Source organism: Cygnus olor, chromosome 8 (genome assembly GCF_009769625.2).
Source record: "Cygnus olor isolate bCygOlo1 chromosome 8, bCygOlo1.pri.v2, whole genome shotgun sequence".
Taxonomy (NCBI): Eukaryota; Metazoa; Chordata; class Aves; order Anseriformes; family Anatidae; genus Cygnus; species Cygnus olor.
In genome coordinates this window covers 15,898,879-15,913,897 of record NC_049176.1, presented here as the reverse complement: position 1 = coordinate 15,913,897, position 15,019 = coordinate 15,898,879, and the positions used below count along the sequence as shown (strand labels likewise).

The window sequence follows — 15,019 nt, the reverse complement described above, 5'->3', positions numbered from 1 at the left end:
GTCCTGGGTCTAAGAAGCATCAAACTCACAGCTCTGATGTTTTCCTGAGAGCAATGTAGTACCGTATGATTCATAGACCATGTGGTATAAAACTGCTAACCACTAACAGAAGCTAAATGAGGTCATTTCCAAGCAGGATACAACCCTGCAATAATACACTGTATTTATAGCAAATAAAGTTTTGCAGTGCAAGTTCCCTCCTAAACATTAAACCAGCATTTCAGATGATTGCTTTGCAGCATGCAATGCCTGTATTAAAGCTGTTCAAAGCAGCACAAAACAGATTACATGGCACCTCCCTCTGCCGGGAACATCAGGCTGGTGTTTTATAGTCTAAACCACAGATTCATTCATCTCTGATAATCTCCGAGTGCTTTACAAACCATCTCCTGTATTCCTGGTAAAGATGAGAATTCTTTTGCCACTGACCTTTGAAGCTGCAGCCCAAATACAGCCTTACACCTGCACAAATGGGTATCTTCACAGCTACTAAAACAAGCTCAGGTGGTGGGCGCAAGGCAGCGTCTCCTCTGCACCACCCCCTGCTTTGTAACATACAAGAGAAGAAAGATAAAACCAGGGTGTGGAGGTGACAGAGGTAGGAAGAACACAATTGCAATTAGGATTTTACACACGTTAATCATCTTGTCATTTCAGAATGAATACACCTCCCACAGACTGAAAATCCCAACTACAGTACAAGGTAGAGGGGCTTACTGGAAAAGTCAATCACTCAACAAAGGAAATAATGTTGCAGAGTAAAAGCACCCCACAAGTAGGAAAAATAGTCTCACTTTAAGCAAATTATACATAAAATTCTATATTGCGTCCTAAAACATTTCATGGGTTTTGTAGCACCCCACAGGCCATGTCAAACGTATTTACAGGAAAATGGTTTTGAATGTTAAGACAGTGTTAATACTTCTATGGCAGTTTACACACCTCTTTTGAATGCATATTTAGATTTGCAGATAAGGTGAGAGACATAGCGCAGACCAGCCATCACCTCAGCCACTCATGTGGAGTACAGGAGATCTGATCTTGTTAATCATAAAGTGATTTAATTAATTAAAGTGCAGCAGCTGCAGTGAGAGAAGTCAAGATGCAAGTCCAGGTTTAGGTCATACAGGTGGAAGGCTGAATACTGCTTATGTTATACCTTTGCCCAGACCCAAAATATCATGCAAACCTTCAGAAAGGTCTTGCTTTCATCCCAGAGAAAAGCTATCTTCCTTTAACATAAAAAAAAAAATACTGTAGGGTATCAAAGCTACTACTCCTTTCTACTTTAATTGGTCATTCTGCACAGTTTCTGAAAAAGATAATCCTGAATAAGATATCTGAACAAGAAAATTCTTTCCTTCAGCTGCCCTCTCCAGAGAAGAAAAGCCAACCTGTCTGTAAAATGAAGACTCAAAAATCTTTCCAAAGTCTTGTTTGGACTCATGACATGTGCCTTGCTCTGTACAGGGATAAAGACAAGCAGTACAGAACCAGGTTCAGAGGCATGGAGTTGCACATAGCTAGTAAAGAGGATGACAAGGAGAAGGAAGTGTCTAACAAAGACAGTATTTCTCCTGATACAGCCAACCCTTCCTTCAGCTTGAATATGAAATGTCCTTTTCCCAACCTTTACCAAAACTTCAATAATTATTTTGAATTATAGTCCAAGAGTTGGTAAGTCCTGTATGTACTATACACATGTACATGTAGGAAAGCTACAAATAATTATGAGAAAAACAACTGCCAGCTAAGCTTAGAGTTGAAATAGGAAATATGGACAGAGCTAGTGGCAATCCAAAACATTACATACAGAGATAGTAAATCTGATGCTGTCTCAGTTCTCCTATCGCAGCCAAGCTGTGCCAGAATGTCCTGCATAAGGTTAAAATGACATCTTGTATTTCTCCCTTGCCTAATACGTTTCCATGTTGTACTTCTTTAATATATTTTTTCTCTACTTTTTTAGTTATGGTGAAATTGGAGATGGCAGGATATGGTTTTGAAAGTCCCCTAGCTTCCTGTGTCATGAGGGTGTTTATCAAGATACGGATGTGAAATCAAACCAGATGAAAGAATATAAAAACAAGAAGTGAAACTCTGCATCTCCCAGAATTAGCTAGTTATATTTTCCTTCCCATTACGCAGACTTCCCTACATCCCAGCACCAACTGGTTGGCCTTCTCTTTTAACAGCAAATACCAAGTGAAACACAATAGCTGGTAATCTTGTATAGGAAAGGAGAAGCCTGCCTAAAATGACGGATGGATGGATGGATGGATGGATGGATGGACGGACGGACGGAAGGAAGGAAGGAAAAGAAAGGAAGGAAGAAATGTTCAAACGAAAATTCTGTCTGATTTAAAGGGCACGCAAATGTAAAGGATTAAAAAATGGAGGATGCTAAATATTAGAGCACCGTGAATATTTTGATTATTTCCCTCATTACTGTGCTTCACCACTGGGGGTTAGGTGGCCATTTCAGCAGCAAACTGCCCCCAAAATGTGAGGTGTGCAGTTCTCACCACTTCTCTATTTTCCACAAAGAAAATAGGGATGGGGACGGAACCTGAGTTAGTTCAAACTGCAGGTGAAAGTGGAAAGAGATAAAGGAAAAGAAATGAATCACGTGCTGTAGCCCACATCTCAACTGGGGAATAGCAGGTCAGGAGAAGAGAAGAAAAGCTGAAGCCACTTCCTTCCACAATCCACTTCGACTCAAGCATAGCTTCTTTTTAAAGTTTTTAACAAGTTTTTAAAACTACTTTTTAAAAAATACTAATAACTATTTCAATACTCACTTTTACGTAAGTATTATATGAAATCTTACACTGTTGAAGGTCTGAACTCCAAAGAAACCTGAAAACAGGCATTCTGGAAGTAACAGTGAAAGGTCAGCAGCTCCTCCCTGTCAACCTAAAAATAAGTCAAGAAAAACTTGGCAAGAGAAAGTTAAAAAACAGTATTATGGGCAGAAAACTCCCCTTCGTGCTGTCCCTTCTATTGGGAAGTTGATATGAAAACAGTATTAGGATATATATATTTTAGTCACATGCTGTTATTCTCCTGAATTACCTATGAATCATGAAAACTGAAACAAATATAGCAAAATATTTGACACAATGATGCAGTAAAGGGTCTTTAAATATAAAAAATTCTACTGTGGTCAACAATGCTAATTATTTACGAAAATCAATAACCCCACACTTGCTACATTGTGAATGTGTCCCAACTAAGATCACATCATGTTTTCCAGTAGCCCTCGAACCTGCATCTTCTTCTGACAGCTCTCTTTTGTCTTGACACATTTGCCATTTTAAACATTTATTTTTCAGTTTTGCTGAAACACTGAAGGCTTTATGATCACCCTGGGAAAATACTGCAAGTCTTGTACAGCACAAGGACAGACAAACAAATGTTGAAAGCTTAATTGTGTAGCACTGTGCCCAGAGAACTGTGCTTTCTTCTTTGCATGTGGAATTATCTCTAGGAAGAGTCATCACTAAATCCTATTACTCTTCACCACATTTTATGATTGACTCCTCTGTATTTGCTGGCTTAGAAAAAGCCTCTTCTGCCATGAACATTTTTTTTGGCTCACCCATGTTCTCTAAATAGAGACCTCCCCTGAAAATTATCTTTCTATATGCACATTCAAGTCATTTAACTAATTTAGCTCACCCTTTCATTCATAATAGACAAAAAGTTTTGAAAGCAGAAAATATGCCCATTATAATGTTTTATATCCTATGCCTTAGGATAAATTCAAAGAGAAATGAATCATGGCATTGCAGAGCTGCATGCAATGTTCTTTAAAGCAGCCACTGAAATCCTTAATTACAAAGGTGTTGGTAAAGAACTGGACAATGTGGAGGGAAGGAAGCTTTTTGATGGAGCTTTTGTAAAGCAGTTTTGAGATAACAGCCAAGATTAGATAGCAGCACCTCTTACTGAGTGTGCAAATTTACAGTTAGCTTTTTTTTTTTCCCTAGAAGCAAAGTTTCATAACTATTAATTTTAACAGGAGAAGGGCCACACACTGAATGGTGAAAACAAGTTTTGAAATTTATTTGACTTGAACTCTGCCAGAAAGAGTATCAAACGCAAACATAGCTTATGTTAGGGTTGCCAAATCTGGCAGCCCAGTAGCTGCAGCTCTCGTGACATCCTTCCCTACCTGCCCCACAGACAGCCGGTCCATGCTTTGGTCCCACGGCAGTAACTCTCAGGCCCCTACTTCACTTCACTAGCTGGCTTAGACCTATGGTCCCTCCAGCCCCGCTCCCAGTCCTGTGGTCTGTCCGGTCGCTGCCTCCCAGATCTCCTCTCCTACTTGCCAAATACTCTGGGTTGATTTTTGCTGGCGAGTGAAGCCTATGTACGTGCACACCAGGTAACATTCCACAAATCATGGCACTTCAGAGCTGCATGCAATGTTCGTTAATGCAGCCCACTGAAATCCTTAATTCCACCTGGTATACATGTACATAGGCTTCACTCACCAGCAAATAACAGTGTGGGGCTTGACTGGACTCACCACCCTCCTGTTTACACCTAATTGGCGCCTTTTATCTCCTTTTTCCTCTGTTATTCTCTGTCAGGGTTCCTCTGCTGCTCCCTGGGTATTTGTGTTTTCAGCAATGAGCCCTTAATCACACATCCTCACAGCTGCAAACCCCCAAAGTATTTGGATCTCCTCTCCAAATCCTGAGGCATCACAAAAGCCAACTTGCAAAAAGCAGAAGGGGAGCTGCCCAGATGAATCACTGAACTTGGATGATTTCTGTACTTAGATTAATCCATCACTCAACTTTCAAAATCAGGCTAATTCACAGAATCTCGGTGTACACATCCTGTTCAGCTAGAATATTTATGGTACCATGGCCAATCTGGTCCTGGTTGGTTTAGGCACATTTTAAAGGTTTTTAATATGTTTTATCTGAATTGTACTCAAGAAGGGTGTAAAATATTGCTCCTTTGAACTACAAACCCTCATCAATTACTATAAAGGAAAGTTGAACACAATAGAAAATTTGAGGGGGAAGGAAAACCCCACAGTCCATACACCTGAATCATACCTGCAAGCAGTAATCCCTAAATCCAAACGTGTTTGTAATTATTCTTCTGACCATAAGTTCTGACATGAAAACCCAGAAACACAGGACGGACCAGTTATTTAAGATGAGAGACTCTAAAGAGAGTAAATAGCTGAATCCCAGAGTAGCTCCCATGTCAAAACCACACGCTGATTCACTCAAGGTTTGTGTTCAGTGAGAGACAGTATTTAGTTCTGCTTCCTGGGAGAAAACTGATTTTAACTAAAAACTCCTCTGAATTTTTGGCTGAAACTCAGTAAGATACATTCCTTTCCAGAACTCCTAGTGTTATTTTATAGAAAACACAGAAAGGCAGCCTCTGATCAGACATTACATCTGTTTTTCTCCTGCCCTTGCCAAATCTGCCCTGGCAATGAAGAGATGGGGAGAGTGCTGCCTTGGCCAGTGCTCCTCATCCCACTAAATTCTATTCCCTAATCAAACTTAAAGGATTTTTCACATTTCTTCTCACTTTTCACTTTTTCTTTAATATAAGAACACAGCTTATTTTTGTATCATGAGCTTTATTAATCTGTAGTATTGCTGCATGTATATGTAATATTGTCAAGTTGTTCAGATGCCTGTTTTTTGTGGATGGAACTGGTTGCAAAAAAAGCTTAAAAAAACTATTAATAAAGTAATCTTTCAGTCACACAGGAACTAATATAAATCAATATGATATGAAGTCCTTTAAAAAAAGAACACTGAAGAAGTTCACTCCAAGGGCAGAGCTAAGGTTACTGAGGTGCAGGTCAGTGATAATTTTTCCACTGATGACACTTTGGTTTCTAGGAGATGGTAAAACTGCAAGAAATCAAGAAAATACTGGGTCCCGTTTACTTAGCTATAAAAACCTGTTCGTGTTTACCATTGTAACAGTAGGTCTTAATCCAGACTGTCTTTATCTCCCAGTCTGTCAAGCAGAAATAATGTGACAGAAAGGATGAGCCTTGATAAAGGTACTCTGGTGTCACTAAAAATCTTCTGTTGGATAATAACTTGACCACAGAAAAAGCTGAGAGGAATAAATCCTGGAACAGATACATAAATGAGCAACAGCTGAGCCATATGAAATATAATAAAACACAGACTTGCAGGCACTGAAGATGGAAAAGACCTGTTAGGTCATCTAGTCCCAGCTTTTGCCAATTCAGAATTGTGCCCTAGAGTGATGTGCTGAACTTTAAGGGAAAAAAAAAAAAAAAAAAGGCTGCCAAAATCTTTTCAAGCCTATTACACTTGCTCCAGAATAGGGAAACAAAAAACCCAAACCTAATGAACAGGCTTCAAGTCATGGAGGACTCACACTGCCAGGAAAACTTGATTGTATCCCCATCTCCTTACCAAACCCTGGTGAGGAAAAAAGGGGTAGCTTTCCAAAGTCTGGAGCATTTTCATACTGGATGACCACAGCTAAAAGCAGGCTAATCAGAACCGTAAATCACAGAGGCAGGCTTTGCCTTCAGGCACACTATGGGAATGTGGGTTCCTCTGCCAGCTGTAAAAGGAATATTTATTGAGACTATAGACTTGAACTATTTGGAAGTGCCAAGTGAAGGTGTGTTCCCTCTAGACTGTTGCCTCTAGCATATGCTAATCTAGTAATGAAACAGTCTTTATGGTCCCCATGACTGGGTATTTGCTTACCACAGTGTTTTAGCCCTCAGCCTCCCCACGCCTACACGGATTTGTATCAGAGATGCTTTGTCTGGTTTGTACGACACTGGTAGTGCTAGAACGGCATGCTGTGTCTCTCCACCTTCAGCACGAGCTTGGAAACGAGCTGGCAAGGGGGACCCCAGCATGCTGGGGGAGTGTACATGACCTGGTTAGCATCGGGACTGGGAGTCCTGCATGTCCTGCAAAGAAGGTGCCTGCCACCAGCCACCACCCAGCCCTAGGCACATAACTGTGCATCTTAGGGGACTGCCTAGAAATAGAATTATGTGTGTTGTCATCAGGGAATGGAGTCTTAAAGGGGACCACGAATAACTTTGGCAGTGGAGACGAGAGAAGAGGTAGCAATTGAGAAGAATCTGGGGAGGACAGCATGAGACAACTGTCTGAGGGTAATAGGGTGAAACTGATGACCAGCAGACAAAAGCAACAGCTAAAAAAACATTGGCAGCAACTGCTGTAAGCAAAACAGACCATCTACACATTGCGCTCTCAATTCATCTATCTACAAGCATGGGCTTCAGGCCCAAGTAGATGAAATTGTTGGAGAAGTTTCTCTGTTTCCACCTCCCATGGAGAGTGGCAGGAGTAAATGGGACCTGAAAGCAACACTAAAGGCATGGAAGAGCCTGGACATCAATGGGGGAATCAGGTCAGCTTGATGAAAAAAGAGAAAAATCACATCAACTCACTCATCTGAAAAAGTGAAAAGCACTTCTTTTTCTGAAGGATCCAACTCATAAATGCTCTTCTACTTTCATGGGTGCAAGGTTATTTTTATATTCCTAGCAAGTCACAAGTTTGTGTGTTTTTGCAAATTTGATAGTCTAATGTAGTCAGAAAGCGACATTTAAAATGCGCCCTTGTGCGAACAATCAATACCGTGTCTGACACATGTTTCAAGTTCCACCCACAAGGCTCTACCCTGGCTGAGGACTTGAGCTGCCATCTCAACACCCAACAAAAAGAGAAAATGTTTGACCATTGGAGATGTATGTACAAGACTTCAAATGCGTACTGGAGGACTGCATTCCCTCAACACTGTACACACATGGTCTACTAGATTTATGCTGCATTTGCTAAGGTTGCAAACACAGGTGAGAGTTTGACATGCATTGTTCAGTAAATAACTCATATGACTTTGTATCAAGATACTGGCTTCACATGAACTGACAGAAAGGAGAGTGCCACTTTCAAAGTCATTCCCATGTCTTCTATTCCATGCTTACTACATTGCAGCTCAAATCCAATTTAACAGCTCTCAGCAAAGCAAGAAAAAGGGGTATGTTAATGCATTCTCTCAAGCACTGAAAAATGAACAGCTTTCATAAGTGACTTTCATTTTCATACCTTTTTTTCTTTTTTTTACTATTATAAGCTACTTAAATTTTCACCGGTGTAAATGATGTACAGGCAGAAATCCTTTTTGCACTCACCATGATTTGAATGTCTCACGCAGTCATTCAGCACTGCGCTGAACTGCCTCTGAGCCTCTGGCTCCTGGAAGCAATAGTAGCTGTGTCGGGCGAATGGCTGCCACAGGTACACTGGGAACTCTCTAGGCAGCTGAACGAAGGCTTGAGCAACCTCCTTCTCGCTTGACCCTACACAAAACACATCTCAACTTAGAATTTTCTGGTGTCTTGGGGGTTGGCTCTTTTTCTCTTCTATGACAGCACAGACAGAACTGTTAAAACAAGAGACCTTTGCTAGAGTTGAGCAATGAATGTGACATGTCAAAATCAAAATTTAGAATTAGAGGTCCTGTCATGATCCAAGTGGTTCGGGGGTTTTCAGTGGGACACAACTAGGACCAGCAAACTCAGCTGGCACCAGCCACATACCTCCCTGTTATACTGTAGCAGCTTGATGTCCTCTTGTTCTATATTCAAGGTAGACATAAACTACATATTTTTGGTAAAATTTCAAGGAAACTATGTCATTGGACTGTAACTGTTAGGGAAAAGGTTTTCATGGCAAATAAGTAAGATACTGGGCAACTCTGGTGTCTTCCACACAGAGACCGTAAAGGAGCATACAGTCTTCCATGTAGAAACAAACTGCATTAAATTGTGAAGGAACATCAGCAGTTTCCCTGGGTCCAAGATTTTCAGAGCTGCAACATGGCCTGACGGACTGTCACTTCAAGCCCTTGGTGGTGAAGCAAAGACAGCATAAAGTACCTGCAGTTGCAGCCTGACCTGAGTCATTGCGTGCAGGGGATACTGTACAACACCATTTAGAGATGAACAAATATAACTAATCTTGTCTCAGTGCTGTGCATCGAGAGCCAAAAGACGTTCATCTCAGCATCGCACAAAAGGGCAGAGAGGCTGTAAAAGAGTAACTGAGCCACTCTTTGCAGAGGGAGAGTCATGGGAAGGCCAAAGTGGTGTGGCTTTGGGCTGCTCCACGTTGCTCATCCCTGACTCCTCTGGAGCTGTGGTGACACGCTGAGGACACCTCCAGGCTCTGCTGCCCCATGTCAGCCTCTGACCGTCCTACGCCAGTGGTACCATCTTGGGAAAGGGTGTACTGGGGACACCTCCCAGAACTCATAAGTCAAATAGTATGAGACAGGACATCAAAAAAAACCCCAACAACTTATCTACTTGTTGCCCCTATCCCTTTCCAAATTTGACTCTACAACATGGAGAGACTTGGTCCCTCAAACACTGAACTTTCTTCATCTTCAAGGGCTGGAGTGGGGGCAGGCAGAATCCCAGCAGTTCCTGTCGCAGAAACAACAAATTCAGCAACAGCAACCTTCCTGCCGTCTCTGTGGGACATATTATCAACTGTGAATCAACACAGGCAGCTGGCATCTAAAAATGGAAACAAATAAACCAGGAATATGAACAAAGCCTGGGAACAATGGTAGTGTGGTTCCTGCTCCGCTTCTGCACAGCTTCCAAAGGGTTTGTGTAGGGATACTGGAAAAAAAACACAGCCAGCATTTCTTTGAACTTTAGTTTGTGGCATCTTCTGTGCATGTCCACTTTGAAATTAGGATTTGACTCTGTGCATCTTTTGTTAATCTACTTTAAAGTCTAGCCTCAATGTCTGCCCAGAAGTGGCTTGTGTAAGAAAAAGAGCCTGAGGTTTGGCAGTTAAACTTTTACCAGTGCTTACCAACAGGATCTGGAAAATGTTTATCAGACAGTAAATTGTAATCTTCTTCTGAAGTCAGCACTTTGCCCCCTGCAGGAACAATATGATATTTAGGGCTGAGTCCTTTCAGGTAGGCCTGGAAAATCAAGACAGAGGGCGTCAAAACTGAGATTTAAGGAGAGGGAAAACATAAAATAATCATACCATTACAAAGCTAATGCATGCATTCCCCAAATGAAAAAGGTTTTGTCAGACTGAATTTCAGATATATTCATTGCACATGTCAAATCTAAAACATCTTTAAGTAAAAAACATATTTAAAAATATTCTCTCAATGCTTATCAGCCATGGTGAAGAGTCAGGGACTGAAAGGAGGGGAAAAGGATGGGATTTTCTGCTAAGCCACATTTGTTTGATTTGTCAGCCATGGCTAGTTTGACTACAGCAGACACAAAACAAAAAGCCTCACTATACTCAGGCTTGAAGCAACCCAAAAATTTCTACTTAAAACCCAACCTGGTGACATGTTATAATGACATACAAAAAAGTGTTCTGTGATATTCGAAGGAAGGTTCAAAGTGCTGTGTAAGCAATTTGCGAATTTATGCAAATGTCTATGGCCAATGAAAGGTACTTCGTTGCACCCTCAGGCACCCTTATCAAGTTCCAGCCAACTTCACAAGGCTGGAGCAGCCTTTCTGGAGACAGCATCTCATCTATTACTGCTTAAAACAAAGACAGTAGCAGCAACAAATTCATCAGATCTTGGTCTCTTTGGGAGCGTAGAAGAATGTAACAGGAAGAAGCGTTTACCTCTTTGGTCTCAAAGCAATCCACAGTATAGTCATTTTTGATAACGACATATCTGTCCTTCCACTTCTTCAGGTCCTCAACAAAATGCAGCAACTCTGTTTCATATAAGACTGTCCCAGCTTCTGCCTTTGGCTGCAAAGACAATTTTCTAGATTTGAAATGACTCTGTACTACTGGCCATTTTGAAGCTTTTATTTCTGTAAGACTGCTACAAGAGCTTTTCAACCTTCAGATGAAATCTGGAGTAATGCACATCAGTTTGAACCAGGCAGATCCTACACACACAATCAAATTATTGTAGTTTGTGGTGATGAAGCAGCAGAGAAGCTCTGCCTTGCAACACCACTTTCAGATTTCTGAGGCAGAGATGTTCTTATGTACCTTTCAGTTGATATGCTGAATGTAAGATGACATAGGTCACTATTGCCTACTTTCCAATATGCACTAAAATATTTCTTTGATGCAGCCAAGTTTTATTACAAAATAGTCAATTATTTCACATTTCTTTGTAATACTTTTGCACCTGTGTTCTTATAATTGGCACACACATTTTTGAAAGATGCTGCTTTTCTATCACCGCACCCTCTACATCACATCTTTTCCCTACTCATTTCTAGAGCATCAGAAATCCATGATTTTGAACACAGCCAAAAAAATTAGATTTATACCTTCTTTATATTAAAGGTTGGTTCTCCACATTTTCCTCTAATAAGGAGAATTTTGTCTCTCTTTTTCTCTTGTGCTCTTAACAAAAAATCACCTCTCTGTAGCTTATTTCAGAGAGGGGATTATTATCATCTTCTTTAAGGAATCCTTTAACCATGGCTGAAGGGATTAATTGAGTTTCCTACCTAAATTTCTGCCCTAAACATAAAATATCTCTCCCAACATCCTTGCAAAACCTTGCAATCATTAGGAAACAACTGGTTTTGCCCAATTGTACAACTCTACATTGATGAAATGCATACTTTGTACCAGAAACACATTCAGGTTCTTCTCCTATGATGCCCTCCCAAAAGATGTAGATTGTAAAACAGCCAAAACTAAGAAAAATTTTCAGAAGTAAACTTTAAACCCACACCCAAATACATCTTTTCCACCTAAAACTGAACCAAACCAAATCCAGCATCCACACTTGCAAATTTATTGCGTAAACTTGGGTGATATATAAGAAAGTACACATATAAAATGTCCTAGATACCCATTTATTAGGTATTTAAAGTCTGTGTTTTTACATACAGAAACATCTAAATAACTTTGCAAGAATTTTGGACTTGATTTTTAGAAGCTTTGAGTATCTGTACCGCCTATTAACATTACTTGAGGGCATTAAACACTGGGAAAACAAGAAAACCGAGCTCAGTTGGCAGCTAATATACTTCCAGATCATGCTTTCCATACATTACAACTACTAAATGGGTTATTTAAATAGTTAATGCATTAATTATTTCATGCAAGAGAGCAGAGCTGTATGGCAGCTTCAGGATGGGGCCAGGCCCACATGTCCTCCTACCTTGGTTTTCAGGAACTGCGACTGGGAGTCACGGTGCTGCTCCAGCTCATCCTGCACGTGCTTGCAGAAAGCCACAGTGTACTGGCGTTTGTAGTGTGGGCTGAAGTTTTTTATGACAGCTTCTGTTTTTCCTGAAGCAGAAATAAAGATTAATTATATTTAATATACATTAGCTCAGGAACTATAATGCAGAACCAAAGCAGTTATCACCACCAACCTAAAATATTGCCCAACTGCACCAATGGCCACTTGCTGCACAGCAGGTCAGGAAACCCTGATGGATGCATTCAGCTGTTGTGATAACACAAGCACAGATTTTTTTGATATTCTTTTTCATTCTAGGACTGACAGAAGTGGGCAAAACATACCCCAAATCCATTACTTTAAGTAAAGATGCTCTCTGTCTCTCCCAGGAACATACTGCCACGGAGTCGGAGTCGTATGTTTGATAGCTGATAAGGTTTCCAAAGAAACACACACAATTGGTACTGGATAGTGTTCAGACATGTTACCCAAGTTTATCACATAATCAGGTTTTAAAGCCAACTCACAGCTCTGACAAAGTATGGTTTCTACGCTTGGGCACTACAGCCCCTTCTTTGTTTTAATGTAAACAGATACTCAGTCACATCGCATGAAACATTAATCTTGTATTGTCTTGCTAAGATCGAGATCTCAGCAGCAGCAGTAGCAGCAGTAAACACATTGAGGGTCTAATTCCTGGAAATCTTACAGCAATTTACAAGTGATTAACTCATTAACCCTACCAAAGAAATAATAATGCTTTACAGGGAAGTGAAGCTAAAAGTTAAAGTCACGTATACTTATGTGACGCTGAAGCAATGCAAAATCCCTAACCTGGACTACGATCTAGATTTCTGGAAAAGCATGCTGGGTACTGGAGGCAGCCCATTTTTCTTTGTTTTAAGGAGCCCTGTGACAAAGGTTTCTTCTGAGCACAGGACACAGAAACATAATTTCACACCTCAAACGATTTTGACGCTTTCAAAATTACATTTTATCCCACTTGGGGAAAAAAAAATATGTAAGACAAAAATAGGTAGTTCCCAAACTGTGATTTTTTCGAAGCCTTTCATATGCATGGGTTTCCAAACCAGGACCGACATTCAGCACTCCTGAAAGGTGAAACGGGAACCAGCAAGAAGCAATGCAGTGCTCAGGGTCTGGACCACCTGCCCCCTACGGTGATGTACCCAGACAGACAAACGCTCCCAGCCACCCACCAGGTGGCCACCTAAAAGAATTCCTTGCTGGGGGGTTCACGATGTTCCTGTATTTTATACAACAGGCTGTAAGTATGGAGCAGCTATGATGAACTCATAGAAAGGTCTTGTCATATTCGCTGTTTCAAGCATATAACCACAGTCCTTCTAAAGTAATCATGAAAAATTTCCAGTATTACCATGGATTCTATTGCCATTTCCCACACACACAAACACATACACATAAAGGGAGTTTATATACTGTCACAGTTCCCAGGATGTCCATGCATTTTGTCATCTCAAATAATTTTAAAGATCAAAACAAATACAGTTAAAGAAAGAGGAAAGCTGTGGATGACCATAAGTGCATGGAATGTTCCGGTGTATGGGATGTTATGGTCCAAGATCTAACAATTCTGGCTTCATTATTTCCATTTACAAATCAAACCTGTGTGGCTGAGACTGCCAAGGAAAAATAGCTAGTTTGCTAAGGAGTTCACAGAGACAGGCAATAACAAAAGAATTACGGAAGTATAATCCAGTAAGTGAATCTCTTATAAAGTCTGCCCATTCTGTAACTTCCAGACAGTTGCAATTGCATCCGTGTTGTAAAATCTCCAGGTTATCTCCGAGCCCCACAGCCCTCTTGCCTGCAGCCTTTACAGGATCCTTACACAAAGCAGGGGGGACGTGAGGAGGCCTCTGCGGGGATGTGCTAAATTGTCAAGTATGTGAGTTTCTCACAAATTCAGCTGTGGGACAGACCTAAATCAGAATCTAGACTCCAACCCTCCAGCTTTAAGCGACCAGATTTGTTGAGATCAGTAATTATAGGATGTGCTCACGTATAATAGCAGGATATCAGTGCTGCTGAAGCACAAAATCCCTGCCCATCTGACAGCCTTTTAAAACCAGCCTGCTTTGGGCAGAGGCATAAACTTATTCTCCAAATAAGGACAAGGCTTCCCAAAACCTTCTTTACAGCATTTTTTTTGATTCACAAAGTGGCCGGTCCCTGCCAGCAGTAGGATGTTGTAGGATGTTGTTGGCCCCAGCCCCAGTGGAGTTTCCTGCTCAGGCCACTGGCAGGGTTTGCCCCTGTTTTCCACCCTGGCTTTTTCTCCTCCAGCTTTTAGTGGCCTCTTAATCTGTTACAGGGGGCTCTGGGACGCTGGACATCACTTGACTCTGTAAGTGCCCACTGCCTGCATCCTGCAGTAAAAATTTTTAGAGGAAATGAGACAAGGACAAAATTCTGGTGTTAGAATAACACCCAACAATCACAGGAAATACCTGTAATTTTGGCAAAGTCTTTCAATTATGGCTAAATCGATGCAGAAGGGTGATTCCTCAGCATAAATATGTCTTAGATTAGCTTAAAGTATCATGGCCCAAAAGAAAGGAACTAAGCAATTCACAATATATATACTAAGAAGTATGACATTAATGCAATTTTTCTGTGCAGAATATTATCAATCAAAATAATGACTCAAGGAGCAAATGTTTCATGCTGTTTCTTCTAGTCCTGGCACCACTATTTGCAAAGGATCGCAGTATTAAAAATGCTCTTGAGACTACAAGGAAAG

The 15,019-nt window shown here is 40.8% G+C and overlaps 1 protein-coding gene across 2 annotated transcripts in view; it reads right to left on the bottom strand.

Moving 5' to 3' along the window:
* The window catches only part of NIBAN1 (niban apoptosis regulator 1), a 67,070-nt gene that overhangs the window by 26,995 nt on the left and 25,056 nt on the right, over positions 1–15,019 (bottom strand). Inside the window, exons 1-5 of one of the 2 annotated variants that reach the window (XM_040566459.1) lie at positions 12,428–12,657; positions 12,211–12,341; positions 10,698–10,829; positions 9,906–10,020; positions 8,210–8,377 (exon numbers count right to left, since the gene is read on the bottom strand). In XM_040566459.1, coding sequence (XP_040422393.1) covers positions 8,210–8,377; positions 9,906–10,020; positions 10,698–10,829; positions 12,211–12,341; positions 12,428–12,497 — 616 coding nt within the window. In that variant the 5' untranslated portion in view covers positions 12,498–12,657. Of the gene's footprint in view, positions 1–8,209; positions 8,378–9,905; positions 10,021–10,697; positions 10,830–12,210; positions 12,342–12,427; positions 12,658–15,019 lie in introns of those variants that run through there. The other variant, XM_040566461.1, reaches the window with a different exon arrangement.